The sequence below is a fragment of the Rhynchophorus ferrugineus genome, unplaced genomic scaffold, assembly GCF_030347505.1.
Source record: "Rhynchophorus ferrugineus isolate W39M unplaced genomic scaffold, kcgeb_rfMv2 rfM4, whole genome shotgun sequence".
Classification (NCBI taxonomy): Eukaryota; Metazoa; Arthropoda; class Insecta; order Coleoptera; family Curculionidae; genus Rhynchophorus; species Rhynchophorus ferrugineus.
The window spans coordinates 1,623,162-1,639,124 of NW_027472583.1; the positions used below are offsets into that span (position 1 = coordinate 1,623,162).

Sequence of the window (15,963 nt, forward strand, 5' to 3'; positions counted from 1 at the left end):
ATCAACTGGTAGTAAAATAAATTTGATAAAACCTTTAGATTTTATGTTATAGAGTGAAAATTGTATTTTCAAAAAATATGTAGATTGTAGTTTATGTGGTATATCTCAAAAATTATTAATTCTAGAGTAATTTAACATGGATTTTCGTTTCTTTCTTGGAGAAATACATATATTTTGAGAATTTTGCTTTTATTCGGGAGATGAAAAAAATTGGCACTTTTTTCCATATATATAGTCGTGAAAATTTGTGATTTTTTGCCATTTTCAAGTTCTTTGCTGTCATTTCCGTTCTGATGATATCAGGTTAGTGCAAATTACAGGAGTTATAGAGAGCATTTTATGTTGAATCAAGTGGTAGTAAAATAAATTTGATGCAACCTTTAGATTTTATGTTATAGGGTGAAAACTGTATTTTCCAAAAATATGTAGATTGTAGTTGATGTGGTATATGTCAAAAATTATTAATTTTAGAGTAATTTAACATGGATTTTCGTTTCTTTCTTGGCAAAATACATATATTTTGAGAATTTTGCTTTTATCCGGGAGATGAAAAAAATTGGCACTTTTTCCATATATACAGTCGTGAAAATTTGTGATTTTTTGCCATTTCCAAGTTCTTTGCTGTCATTTCCGTTCTGATGATATCAGGTTAGTGCAAATTACAGGAGTTATAGAGAATTTTATGTTGAATCAAGTGGTAGTAAAATAAATTTGATGCAACCTTTAGATTTTATGTTATAGGGTGAAAACTGTATTTTCCAAAAATATGTAGATTGTAGTTTATGTCGTATATCTCAAAAATTATTAATTTTAGAGTAATTTAACATGGATTTTCGTTTCTTTCTTGGAGAAATACATATATTTTGACAATTTTGCTTTTATCCGAGAGATGAAAAAAATTGGCACTTTTTCCATATATACAGTCGTGAAAATTTGTGATTTTTTGCCATTTTCAAGTTCTTTGCTGTCATTTCCGTTCTGATGATATCAGGTTAGTGCAAATTACAGGAGTTATAGAGAATTTTATGTTGAATCAAGTGGTAGTAAAATAAATTTGATGCAACCTTTAGATTTTATGTTATAGGGTGAAAACTGTATTTTCCAAAAATATGTAGATTGTAGTTGATGTGGTATATCTCAAAAATTATTAATTTCAGATTAATTTAACATGGATTTTCGTTTCTTTCTTGGCAAAATACATATATTTTGAGAATTTTGCTTTTATCTGGGAGATGAAAAAAATTGGCACTTTTTCCATATATATAGTCGTGAAAATTTGTGATTTTTTGCCATTTTCAAGTTCTTTGCTGTCATTTCCGTTCTGATGATATCAGGTTAGTGCAAATTACAGGAGTTATAGAGAATTTTATGTTGAATCAAGTGGTAGTAAAATAAATTTGATGCAACCTTTAGATTTTATGTTATAGGGTGAAAACTGTGTTTTCCAAAAATATGTAGATTGTAGTTGATGTGGTATATCTCAAAAATTATTAATTTCAGAGTAATTTAACATGGATTTTCGTTTCTTTCTTGGCAAAATACATATATTTTGAGAATTTTGCTTTTATCCGGGAGATGAAAAAAATTGGCACTTTTTCCATATATATAGTCGTGAAAATTTGTGATTTTTTGCCATTTTCAAGTTCTTTGCTGTCATTTCCGTTCTGATGATATCAGGTTAGTGCAAATTACAGGAGTTATAGAGAATTTTATGTTGAATCAAGTGGTAGTAAAATAAATTTGATGCAACCTTTAGATTTTATGTTATAGGGTGAAAACTGTATTTTCCAAAAATATGTAGATTGTAGTTGATGTGGTATATCTCAAAAATTATTAATTTCAGATTAATTTAACATGGATTTTCGTTTCTTTCTTGGCAAAATACATATATTTTGAGAATTTTGCTTTTATCTGGGAGATGAAAAAAATTGGCACTTTTTCCATATATATAGTCGTGAAAATTTGTGATTTTTTGCCATTTTCAAGTTCTTTGCTGTCATTTCCGTTCTGATGATATCAGGTTAGTGCAAATTACAGGAGTTATAGAGAATTTTATGTTGAATCAAGTGGTAGTAAAATAAATTTGATGCAACCTTTAGATTTTATGTTATAGGGTGAAAACTGTATTTTCCAAAAATATGTAGATTGTAGTTGATGTGGTATATCTCAAAAATTATTAATTTCAGAGTAATTTAACATGGATTTTCGTTTCTTTCTTGGCAAAATACATATATTTTGAGAATTTTGCTTTTATCCGGGAGATGAAAAAAATTGGCACTTTTTCCATATATATAGTCGTGAAAATTTGTGATTTTTTGCCATTTTCAAGTTCTTTGCTGTCATTTCCGTTCTGATGATATCAGGTTAGTGCAAATTACAGGAGTTATAGAGAATTTTATGTTGAATCAAGTGGTAGTAAAATAAATTTGATGCAACCTTTAGATTTTATGTTATAGGGTGAAAACTGTATTTTCCAAAAATATGTAGATTGTAGTTGATGTGGTATATCTCAAAAATTATTAATTTTAGAGTAATTTAACATGGATTTTCGTTTCTTTCTTGGAGAAATACATATATTTTGACAATTTTGCTTTTATCCGAGAGATGAAAAAAATTGGCACTTTTTCCATATATATAGTCGTGAAAATTTGTGATTTTTTGCCATTTCCAAGTTCTTTGCTGTCATTTCCGTTCTGATGATATCAGGTTAGTGCAAATTACAGGAGTTATAGAGAATTTTATGTTGAATCAAGTGGTAGTAAAATAAATTTGATGCAACCTTTAGATTTTATGTTATAGGGTGAAAACTGTATTTTCCAAAAATATGTAGATTGTAGTTGATGTGGTATATCTCAAAAATTATTAATTTTAGAGTAATTTAACATGGATTTTCGTTTCTTTCTTGGAGAAATACATATATTTTGACAATTTTGCTTTTATCCGAGAGATGAAAAAAATTGGCACTTTTTCCATATATATAGTCGTGAAAATTTGTGATTTTTTGCCATTTCCAAGTTCTTTGCTGTCATTTCCGTTCTGATGATATCAGGTTAGTGCAAATTACAGGAGTTATAGAGAATTTTATGTTGAATCAAGTGGTAGTAAAATAAATTTGATGCAACCTTTAGATTTTATGTTATAGGGTGAAAACTGTATTTTCCAAAAATATGTAGATTGTAGTTGATGTGGTATATCTCAAAAATTATTAATTTTAGAGTAATTTAACATGGATTTTCGTTTCTTTCTTGGAGAAATACATATATTTTGACAATTTTGCTTTTATCCATATATATAGTCGTGAAAATTTGTGATTTTTTGCCATTTTCAAGTTCTTTGCTGTCATTTCCGTTCTGATGATATCAGGTTAGTGCAAATTACAGGAGTTATAGAGAATTTTATGTTGAATCAAGTGGTAGTAAAATAAATTTGATGCAACCTTTAGATTTTATGTTATAGGGTGAAAACTGTATTTTCCAAAAATATGTAGATTGTAGTTGATGTGGTATATCTCAAAAATTATTAATTTCAGAGTAATTTAACATGGATTTTCGTTTCTTTCTTGGCAAAACACATATATTTTGAGAATTTTGCTTTTATCCGGGAGATAAAAAAAATTGGCACTTTTTCCATATATATAGTCGTGAAAATTTGTGATTTTTTGCAATTTTCAAGTTCTTTGCTGTCATTTCCGTTCTGATGATAGCAGGTTAGTGCAAATTACAGGAGTTATAGAGAATTTTATGTTGAATCAAGTGGTAGTAAAATAAATTTGATGCAACTTTTAGATTTTATGTTATAGGGTGAAAACTGTATTTTCCAAAAATATGTAGATTGTAGTTTATGTGGTATATCTCAAAAATTATTAATTCTAGAGTAATTTAACATGGATTTTCGTTTCTTTCTTGGAGAAATACATATATTTTGACAATTTTGCTTTTATCCGAGAGATGAAAAAAATTGGCACTTTTTCCATATATATAGTCGTGAAAATTTGTGATTTTTTGCCATTTTCAAGTTCTTTGCTGTCATTTCCGTTCTGATGATATCAGGTTAGTGCAAATTACAGGAGTTATAGAGAATTTTATGTTGAATCAAGTGGTAGTAAAATAAATTTGATGCAACCTTTAGATTTTATGTTATAGGGTGAAAACTGTATTTTCCAAAAATATGTAGATTGTAGTTGATGTGGTATATCTCAAAAATTATTAATTTCAGATTAATTTAACATGGATTTTCGTTTCTTTCTTGGCAAAATACATATATTTTGAGAATTTTGCTTTTATCTGGGAGATGAAAAAAATTGGCACTTTTTCCATATATATAGTCGTGAAAATTTGTGATTTTTTGCCATTTTCAAGTTCTTTGATGTCATTTTCGTTGTGATGATATCAGGTTAGTGCAAATTACAGGAGTTATAGAGAATTTTATGTTGAATCAAGTGGTAGTAAAATAAATTTGATGCAACCTTTAGATTTTATGTTATAGGGTGAAAACTGTGTTTTCCAAAAATATGTAGATTGTAGTTGATGTGGTATATCTCAAAAATTATTAATTTCAGAGTAATTTAACATGGATTTTCGTTTCTTTCTTGGCAAAATACATATATTTTGAGAATTTTGCTTTTATCCGGGAGATGAAAAAAATTGGCACTTTTTCCATATATATAGTCGTGAAAATTTGTGATTTTTTGCCATTTTCAAGTTCTTTGCTGTCATTTCCGTTCTGATGATATCAGGTTAGTGCAAATTACAGGAGTTATAGAGAATTTTATGTTGAATCAAGTGGTAGTAAAATAAATTTGATGCAACCTTTAGATTTTATGTTATAGGGTGAAAACTGTATTTTCCAAAAATATGTAGATTGTAGTTGATGTGGTATATCTCAAAAATTATTAATTTCAGATTAATTTAACATGGATTTTCGTTTCTTTCTTGGCAAAATACATATATTTTGAGAATTTTGCTTTTATCTGGGAGATGAAAAAAATTGGCACTTTTTCCATATATATAGTCGTGAAAATTTGTGATTTTTTGCCATTTTCAAGTTCTTTGCTGTCATTTCCGTTCTGATGATATCAGGTTAGTGCAAATTACAGGAGTTATAGAGAATTTTATGTTGAATCAAGTGGTAGTAAAATAAATTTGATGCAACCTTTAGATTTTATGTTATAGGGTGAAAACTGTATTTTCCAAAAATATGTAGATTGTAGTTGATGTGGTATATCTCAAAAATTATTAATTTCAGAGTAATTTAACATGGATTTTCGTTTCTTTCTTGGCAAAATACATATATTTTGAGAATTTTGCTTTTATCCGGGAGATGAAAAAAATTGGCACTTTTTCCATATATATAGTCGTGAAAATTTGTGATTTTTTGCCATTTTCAAGTTCTTTGCTGTCATTTCCGTTCTGATGATATCAGGTTAGTGCAAATTACAGGAGTTATAGAGAATTTTATGTTGAATCAAGTGGTAGTAAAATAAATTTGATGCAACCTTTAGATTTTATGTTATAGGGTGAAAACTGTATTTTCCAAAAATATGTAGATTGTAGTTGATGTGGTATATCTCAAAAATTATTAATTTCAGATTAATTTAACATGGATTTTCGTTTCTTTCTTGGCAAAATACATATATTTTGAGAATTTTGCTTTTATCTGGGAGATGAAAAAAATTGGCACTTTTTCCATATATATAGTCGTGAAAATTTGTGATTTTTTGCCATTTTCAAGTTCTTTGCTGTCATTTCCGTTCTGATGATATCAGGTTAGTGCAAATTACAGGAGTTATAGAGAATTTTATGTTGAATCAAGTGGTAGTAAAATAAATTTGATGCAACCTTTAGATTTTATGTTATAGGGTGAAAACTGTATTTTCCAAAAATATGTAGATTGTAGTTGATGTGGTATATCTCAAAAATTATTAATTTTAGAGTAATTTAACATGGATTTTCGTTTCTTTCTTGGAGAAATACATATATTTTGACAATTTTGCTTTTATCCGAGAGATGAAAAAAATTGGCACTTTTTCCATATATATAGTCGTGAAAATTTGTGATTTTTTGCCATTTCCAAGTTCTTTGCTGTCATTTCCGTTCTGATGATATCAGGTTAGTGCAAATTACAGGAGTTATAGAGAATTTTATGTTGAATCAAGTGGTAGTAAAATAAATTTGATGCAACCTTTAGATTTTATGTTATAGGGTGAAAACTGTATTTTCCAAAAATATGTAGATTGTAGTTGATGTGGTATATCTCAAAAATTATTAATTTTAGAGTAATTTAACATGGATTTTCGTTTCTTTCTTGGAGAAATACATATATTTTGACAATTTTGCTTTTATCCGAGAGATGAAAAAAATTGGCACTTTTTCCATATATATAGTCGTGAAAATTTGTGATTTTTTGCCATTTCCAAGTTCTTTGCTGTCATTTCCGTTCTGATGATATCAGGTTAGTGCAAATTACAGGAGTTATAGAGAATTTTATGTTGAATCAAGTGGTAGTAAAATAAATTTGATGCAACCTTTAGATTTTATGTTATAGGGTGAAAACTGTATTTTCCAAAAATATGTAGATTGTAGTTGATGTGGTATATCTCAAAAATTATTAATTCTAGAGTAATTTAACATGGATTTTCGTTTCTTTCTTGGAGAAATACATATATTTTGAGAATTTTGCTTTTATCCGGGAGATGAAAAAAATTGGCACTTTTTCCATATATATAGTCGTGAAAATTTGTGATTTTTTGCCATTTTCAAGTTCTTTGCTGTCATTTCCGTTCTGATGATATCAGGTTAGTGCAAATTACAGGAGTTATAGAGAATTTTATGTTGAATCAAGTGGTAGTAAAATAAATTTGATGCAACCTTTAGATTTTATGTTATAGGGTGAAAACTGTATTTTCCAAAAATATGTAGATTGTAGTTGATGTGGTATATCTCAAAAATTATTAATTTCAGAGTAATTTAACATGGATTTTCGTTTCTTTCTTGGAGAAATACATATATTTTGACAATTTTGCTTTTATCCGAGAGATGAAAAAAATTGGCACTTTTTCCATATATACAGTCGTGAAAATTTGTGATTTTTTGCCATTTTCAAGTTCTTTGCTGTCATTTCCGTTCTGATGATATCAGGTTAGTGCAAATTACAGGAGTTATAGAGAATTTTATGTTGAATCAAGTGGTAGTAAAATAAATTTGATGCAACCTTTAGATTTTATGTTATAGGGTGAAAACTGTATTTTCCAAAAATATGTAGATTGTAGTTGATGTGGTATATCTCAAAAATTATTAATTTTAGAGTAATTTAACATGGATTTTCGTTTCTTTCTTGGAGAAATACATATATTTTGACAATTTTGCTTTTATCTGGGAGATGAAAAAAATTGGCACTTTTTCCATATATATAGTCGTGAAAATTTGTGATTTTTTGCCATTTTCAAGTTCTTTGCTGTCATTTCCGTTCTGATGATATCAGGTTAGTGCAAATTACAGGAGTTATAGAGAATTTTATGTTGAATCAAGTGGTAGTAAAATAAATTTGATGCAACCTTTAGATTTTATGTTATAGGGTGAAAACTGTATTTTCCAAAAATATGTAGATTGTAGTTGATGTGGTATATCTCAAAAATTATTAATTTCAGAGTAATTTAACATGGATTTTCGTTTCTTTCTTGGCAAAACACATATATTTTGAGAATTTTGCTTTTATCCGGGAGATAAAAAAAATTGGCACTTTTTCCATATATATAGTCGTGAAAATTTGTGATTTTTTGCCATTTTCAAGTTATTTGCAGTCATTTCCGTTCTGATAATATCAGCGTAGTGAAAATTACAGGAGTTATAGAGAATTTTATGTTGAATCAAGTGGCAGTAAAATAAATTTGACGCAACCTTTAGATTTTATGTTATAGAGTGAAAACTGTATTTTCCAAAAGTATGTAGATTGTAGTTTATGTGGTATATCTCAAAAATTATTAATTTTAGAGTAATTTAACATGGATTTTCGTTTCGTTCTTGGCAAAATACATATATTTTGAGAATTTTGCTTTTATCCGGGAGATGAAAAAAATTGGCACTTTTTCCATATATATAGTCGTGAAAATTTGTGATTTTTTGCCATTTTCAAGTTATTTGCAGTCATTTCCGTTCTGATAATATCAGCGTAGTGAAAATTACAGGAGTTATAGAGAATTTTATGTTGAATCAAGTGGCAGTAAAATAAATTTGACGCAACCTTTAGATTTTATGTTATAGAGTGAAAACTGTATTTTCCAAAAGTATGTAGATTGTAGTTTATGTGGTATATCTCAAAAATTATTAATTTTAGAGTAATTTAACATGGATTTTCGTTTCGTTCTTGGCAAAATACATATATTTTGAGAATTTTGCTTTTATCCGGGAGATGAAAAAAATTGGCACTTTTTCCATATATATAGTCGTGAAAATTTGTGATTTTTTGCCATTTTCAAGTTATTTGCAGTCATTTCCGTTCTGATAATATCAGCGTAGTGAAAATTACAGGAGTTATAGAGAATTTTATGTTGAATCAAGTGGCAGTAAAATAAATTTGACGCAACCTTTAGATTTTATGTTATAGAGTGAAAACTGTATTTTCCAAAAGTATGTAGATTGTAGTTTATGTGGTATATCTCAAAAATTATTAATTTTAGAGTAATTTAACATGGATTTTCGTTTCGTTCTTGGCAAAATACATATATTTTGAGAATTTTGCTTTTATCATTCATTGTCATTCATGGTCACGTGGGATTCGAATTTATGACGTTTACTAGCACCAAGGATTCTGCGTTTTTTATTTACGTGATTTTAAAAAATAGATACACATAAATTGATTAGAAAGATTAAAAATATTACGGTTTATCATAGGTAAATATATTTCGAGATAAAAACTGTGATTTGTTTTATATATTGTTTGCAATAAACATGACGTGCATCAGTCATGTGAAATATGTATTGAACGAAATATCAAGTTATCGGAATTACAGTTTACGAAAAGTATCATGTTTTCATGTAGGTAAATTGTTAATGACAGATAATATGATTTCATTTAGACTAAGGGTGTTAAACGTTGACCGTATTTTTAAAATAAGAATATATAGTCTGACACAAGTGTTAAGCAAATATTTTTAATGTATTTTCTGTGTAAATTATCAAGTAATTTACACAACCGTATGTTAATTATCTCTATTTTTTAATAATGTGTGATGAAATGCGAAATGTTGACATAAACACGATTACTGATTTACGCGAGTAAAATTAGTAGTCGTATTTTGACGCGATCGCATCGACCTCCAGAGATGGCGCTGTATCATTTCAAGTAAGGTTTCGAGAGGTTTGTATTCTCTAAGGTTAGATTAGATCTTGTAACAATTATGGTGTTTAACATACAATACAAATAATAATCTTGATGTTTTTTAACATAATAAAATAAAAGTTCTACGTAAATAAAGTTTACTGGGCTCAAAAATATATAAATGGAATAAATGGAAATGAAACGTTGATTATGATTCAAGATTAATAATATTTGAGGGCTATATTCAGTCAGAAAGTCAGAGACTTATTTCTACACGTAATAATATAAATATATGATTAGTAGCATATACAATAGAACAAAAGGTTGCTAGAATGAATACATTGGGAAATACGGATTATGATTATATATTATGTAAAAATAAAAAAAATAAACGTAATAGTTCATTCACTTTTAATGGTATTGATATTAGTTACTGAAATTGATATGCTTAGGTAGCCGTACTTTTGTACCGTGAGGATTTTAGTTTTTAGTTTTGAGTTTTTATATTCCGGGACTGCCCCGGACAATAAAAGTGCACACACAGTAACAAAAAAGTACTACCCCTGTATTCCAAACTTGGATTTTAAAGTATATAAACCTGGCAGGGTATTTTATTGTTATTAATACATCAGTTTAATACTGTGTCAATCTATTAGTGAATGACTATTACTGCATTTTCTAAGCAGCTTCTCTGTTTTTTTTTCGGTGTGATTTAGATTACATTTTAAAGCAGCTTGTTTTAATAACTTATTCCTAACTATACTTGTGAGCCCTTACCTTTCCTTGCTCCTGATTGAATGTATTCATTTTGTTGCACAGATTCTTCACTATTTTGATTTAAACTCAATAAACAGCGGTTAAACATTTATGAACACTTTGACACATTTTCTTTTACGTTCACAGAATTTTCAAGAGTTTTCTTCGTTTTGTTTTACAAGAATTATCAAGGGAATAAACCGATCGTTGACTAAAATGTACTGTTACCTTCATTGTAGAAAAATTAAATACTACAATTGATGAAAACTGCGTGACTAGAGAGTCAATATGAAAGATTTAATTAAAGTAAATATGTTGCTCTGATACATTATTAATATACAGTAAGAAAAGTATTAACTAATTAGCAGTAATTAAAACAGCGTTATAATAACTAATAAACACATGTGGAATGGTTGACACTGACTAACAGTGTTTGAAAATGTTACCATAGCAACGGCCATTATCGCAGTGGTTACCATGGTAATGCACATTGACAGATATACCGTCAGCTGACTTTATATATTTGAAATTTAATCAAAAAGAAATTAAATAATGATGTGACTCTGATTTATAAAAATTCAATTTGTAGCGTATCGTGCATCGTCAATATAACAAAATCCTCCCGTTGCTTCTGATTTTATTCCTAATAAAATTATCACCGCGGTTAGCATTGATTGTTTAAACATTTCCGTCTCGCTCGCGCGCGTTCCTTCGTCGTTTGTTCGCCCGACTGTCTCCGACTTTGTTTACTGTCCTCCCTCGCTGAACCCGCGTTCGATTGACGCGTTCGTTCGTCATGATTATTCAACGCTTGTCACATTTCTGACCTTTAGCTCTTTCTGGTGGCCGCGGACACTTCTAATTATATTTAGTAATGGCTTTTTGTCAATTTATTTTAATTAGTTTGCTATCGGAACCGAACGCATTAGGTGTACGAGTTACGGCCTACTATAGCACGGTCTCGACCGGAATTAATACTGTTTTTTTTTAAATTTATATTGTTTTCAAGGTATATTAACAAAATTAAATCACTAATTGAAATAGATAAGTAATTGAATAACGTTTAGGTTAGTATAAGCATTTTGGGAAATCTAACAGGGTTATTGAGCAAATTTACTTTTTTTAGAGCGAATGTCATGTTTTTCATTTTTTCCGTAAAAATTGTCAAGAAGAAATCAAAATTCCAGCGTTTTGTGAATATTCTAGATATATAAATAAATGTATATATTTTAAGAGTTGCGATGTGGTAGTTTTCAATAATTTTATTTTACCTTCTTTAATATAATAACCAATATGACTTATTATTAATAATATTTTCTCTATAACTTGAAAATTTACAACAAATTCGTATAGTATTCTATCAAACAGCTAGTTTTACTTGTGTACCTGCATTTTCCTTGAGATATTTTTGTTTAATCTTGATTGAGATTCGATTTTTTAACACATTCTTTTGGAAATAAAAGACAAAAATTTTTAGACATTTTTGCATTTCTGAGAAATATTACATTACCATCTGGTTTAGCAACCAATTTTATATAAGTAGTGATATTTTTTATTTTCCAAACAATTAATAAATTCTAGTCTAAATATATTTAAAAAGGCGGCGCCGCCGCGCTGGCCGCATAGTAGGCGGTCCACCTTAGCCTGGCTTGATGTTTCCATCGTTTGCCCGTGAAAACGAACAGGCGAAGTAAACAGGTGAGTTTGAACGCCGGCCGCTCTCAGAACGTCGTGTCACACTCTGTGAATTTCGGTTCATCGGATACACATCGAAAAATCGGCGGTCGCCGCTACATGTGGATTTTTTCTTCGGGAGAGGATCCATCGGACATTTCGATCGGCAAGGAGTACGCGATCTAGGATGAAACGTCACAGATCGAAGACAATCAATTCGACGTTGACAGTCCTGCGACGTGTTTGTTTGGGTTTTTTCGGCATTGTGCCAATCGTCAACTGGTGATTGTGTATGGTGGCGAACAACAGTTCATGAGAACCGACCAGTGTGTACTCTGATACAGTGCCTTATTTGTTGTTAGTTGTTGTTTGAGTGAGGCGTGATGGAGGGTTCGCTTTGCACCACCACCAGTTGTGGGCCTCTGTCTGTTCAGATTTCGAACAGGAATCTGGGTGAGTACCCTTAAACATCTTAGCGAAAATTTTCTCAACGACAATAAAATAAACGTATTGTTATTCTTCCATTGAAAATTAGGATAACGAAGTTAATTTTTGACTGAACAATCCCCTGTCATCAGCCTCTGTACATAACAAAAACGACTAAAGCGACATATTGAGATAATGATAAATTATCTTCAACAAATCTAACAATTGTTGCCGTAAATTTGTAAAAATATTCTATTAGTTTTGAGCATTGTTATCAGTCAGCTTTAAAACATTCTTTTTTCACGCAAAGTCGAAAACAAAACAAACTGTTTTTTAGTTCCGGCTAGTTTCCTTGTTAATTTTGAGTTTATAAAAATATATATATTTTTATAATATTATATTGAAACTGGTAGTGCAGAAAAAAGTTGTGCTCGGTCAGGAATTGTTATAATTATTTTTGACGTGGTGATTATGATTAAACTAAGTTTATTTTTACTAAAAAGCATAAACGATGTGATATTTTAAAAAATGTTTAAATGTTGGGTTATGTTATAAGGTTCCAGTGGACAAATTAAAGAAACACAATGTTACAAAATTCAATCTATATCAGTTCAATATGTTTTGATATTATAATTGGGTATGTAAATCACTATTCTTGATATTCAAATATTTCCATGAGTTTCCATAAAATCTTATTAATAGAGGTTAAAATTTCCAGTTGTCATTTATAAATGAGCCAAAATATTCAATAATAATTACACAAACCAATAAAAACCTAAATGGCAATTTTAATATACGACTCTGATGAGTACCCTTTCAGTTTTCTCAAGTTTGATCTCAATCATCTTATCAAAAGTATTTTTTTATTAAACAACCCTCTGTCATCAACATCTGACAAGACAAATGATTGAAGCGCCGTATGGAGATAATGATAAATCATTTTCAATTGATATAACTATCGTTTGACAATCGTTGCTGCATATACATAAAAATATATTTTTGTTTTTGAGCTTCTTTATCTGCCAACTTGAAAACATTCTTTTTTTCAGGCAGTATTGAAAACAAATCTTTTTTTTCCTGTTGATTTTTGGTTTATAATTATTTTAGTCGTAGTCAATTTGGAATTTGAAAAATGGTAGTGTCTGTAGGAAAAAGTTTGTGCTCGGTCAGGAATTGTTATAATTATTTTTGACGTGGTGATTATAATTAATGTTTCTTTTTACTGAAAAGAATAAACAGTGGGATATTTTGTTAGAAATGTTTAAATGTTAGGTTATGTTATACTGTACCAGTGGAGAAATTAAAGAAAAACAATGCTGGAATATTGAATCTATATTAGTTCAATATGTTATGATATTATAATTGAGTATATAAATCACTATTCTTGATATTCAAATATTTCCATGAGTTTCCATAAAATGTTATGGTAATATTGGTTAAAATTTCCAGTTGTCATTTATAAATGAGCCAAAATATTCAGTAATAATTACCCAAACCAATAAAAACCTAAATAGTATGTATTTTTTGATTATCCACAAGTTTCTACAACATAACATAGATTATATCTCTTGAAAATAGGCAATTTTAATATACGACTGTGGTGAGTACCCTTTCAGTTTTCTTAAGTTTGATCACAATCATCTTATCAAAAGTAATTTTTTATTAAACAACCCACTGTCGTCAACATATGACAAGACAAATGAGTGAAGCGCCGTATGGCGATAATAATAAATCATTTTCAATTAATATAACTATCGTTTGACAATCGTTGGTGCAGATACATAAAAATATATTTTTATTTTTGAGCTTCTTTATCTGTCAGCTTGAAAACATTCTTTTTTTCAGGCAGCATCGAAAACAAATCGTTTTTTTTTCCTATAGATTTTGGGTTTATAATTATTTTAGTTGTCGTCAACTAGGAATTTGAAAAATGGTAGTATCTATAGGAAAAAGTTTGTGCTCGGTCAGGAATTGTTATAATTATTTTTGACCTGATGATTATCCTCAAGTTTCTCACCACATAACAACAAAATAGACAAAACATTTTAATATAGAATTTAATATATCTGCTAAGTACAATTTCTATTTTTTCAAGTTTGATCTCAATCATATTATCAAAAGTAATTCTTTATTAAACAACCCCCTCTCTCATCAATATCTGACATTAAAAAAACAATTGAAGGGCCGTCTCAAGATAATAAATTATCTTCAGTAAATATAACTATCGTATGACAATCTCTGCTGCGGATACATAAAAATCATTTTATTTTTGGGCATCGTCAGCTTGAAACATTCTTTTCCCATGCAAAATCTGCAGCGTTTGTACGAAAAAAGTTGTGCTTGGTCCGGAATTATTATGCTTACTTTTTACCTTGCGATTATGGTTTAAACTAAATTTCGTTGTATTGAGGTGTATAAATCGTGATATATTGAAAAACATTTTATATGTTAGGTTAGGGTATACTGTTACATTGGAAAAAATAATGAAAAACGATACAGTTCAATATGTTTTGATATTATAATTGAGCATATAAATCACTAGTCCTGATATTTAAATATTTCTATAAGTTTCCATCAAATTTAATACTACATAACATGAAATCAATTATATATCTCGAAATTATTTAAAAACTGTTTTCTTTGTTGCAATTTTTACTTACAATAATATTAAATTACTATAATACGAATATTTCCGTTCTCTTTTCTCTGTATATTGGTTATCTGTGAAGTGACCAACAGTAATATTTTCGAATATTTTCACCCACATCACTCTGAAGCTTTTAAGAAAATGTGAAGGTAAATTGTGCAAAAAAATAAATTTTAAAGCTAATCAGACTATCAATCAAACTGTCTGTCATGTTAACTTCCATAAATTTAAAGTTAAGGGCTCAGAAACTTAGTGCCAGTTTCTTTAAATCATATTTAAGCCTGTTTTTCCTTTGTATTCATAGTTTTCACTACTTTTTTTAATGAAAATTGTTTAATTTTTTGTAAATTGAACTTTACTTGCTCATTATATTTTCATTTTATTCATCAATATGATCTGATATTAATTGATTCAGTTCGAATAAAAATCTGGATTTGTCAAATATTTAAAACACAAAATATGTTTTTTACAGATCACCTCTAAGCCTTTTTTGTTAACTGGATACAAAAGATTTGTTAAACAACTTGGTTTTACACAAAATCAATACAACACATGCTTTACTATTCAGTACTAGTTCTGATTTTAGTCAGTGACTAAGAATCTTAATGTAAAATTTATAATTGGACCAATAACCCTGGATCATCAATGTGTTAATTGTTGAAAATTACAATCTAATTGTATTTAGTATGGGCAAGTAGTACATCCAGCTTCAGTTGTTTTATCACATGAATTAACATGATTAAGAACTGACAACTGAATTTTGTACCGCCAGTTACAAATATTTCATCCTTTCAAATCGGTATATAAAAAACTAGTTGGTTACTACGTCAATATCCCTGTTTTGATTGTATTAGATTGGTCAATAATATTGTGAATATTTACAACGGTATAATTTAAACATAATATCAAAATAATACAATGTATTTTTAACACAGGTGCGTGAAAACGACTAATTCTAATTAACAGGCAGATCATAAGTTTCTTTAGGATTTTTTCCTTAACATTTTTATTAACATATTTTGATTACTACAGTGTTTTTGTTATTCGAAATAATTAAAACACTTCTTTTATTATTTCTGTTAGTTGATATTGATATGATTTCATATTATTATATATATGATATTAATAAAAAATAGAATATTTTT

The 15,963-nt window shown here is 28.7% G+C and overlaps 1 protein-coding gene and 1 long non-coding RNA gene across 4 annotated transcripts in view; one reads left to right on the top strand and one right to left on the bottom strand.

Annotated features, from left to right (window-relative positions):
• The window catches only part of LOC143195935 (uncharacterized), an 86,299-nt gene extending 76,170 nt beyond the window's left edge, over positions 1–10,129 (bottom strand). Inside the window, exon 1 of the long non-coding RNA XR_013005621.1 lies at positions 10,093–10,129. This is a non-coding gene — a long non-coding RNA (uncharacterized LOC143195935). The remainder of the gene's footprint in view (positions 1–10,092) is intronic.
• LOC143195929 (uncharacterized) overlaps positions 1–15,963 on the top strand; it is a 351,357-nt gene that overhangs the window by 95,840 nt on the left and 239,554 nt on the right. Inside the window, exon 1 of one of the 3 annotated variants that reach the window (XM_076403458.1) lies at positions 11,743–12,198. The exons of the other annotated variants lie outside the window; for them this stretch is intronic. Within the exon in view, the coding sequence (XP_076259573.1) occupies positions 12,129–12,198 (70 nt within the window). The 5' untranslated portion in view covers positions 11,743–12,128. Of the gene's footprint in view, positions 1–11,742; positions 12,199–15,963 lie in introns of those variants that run through there. 3 annotated transcript variants of the gene reach the window in all.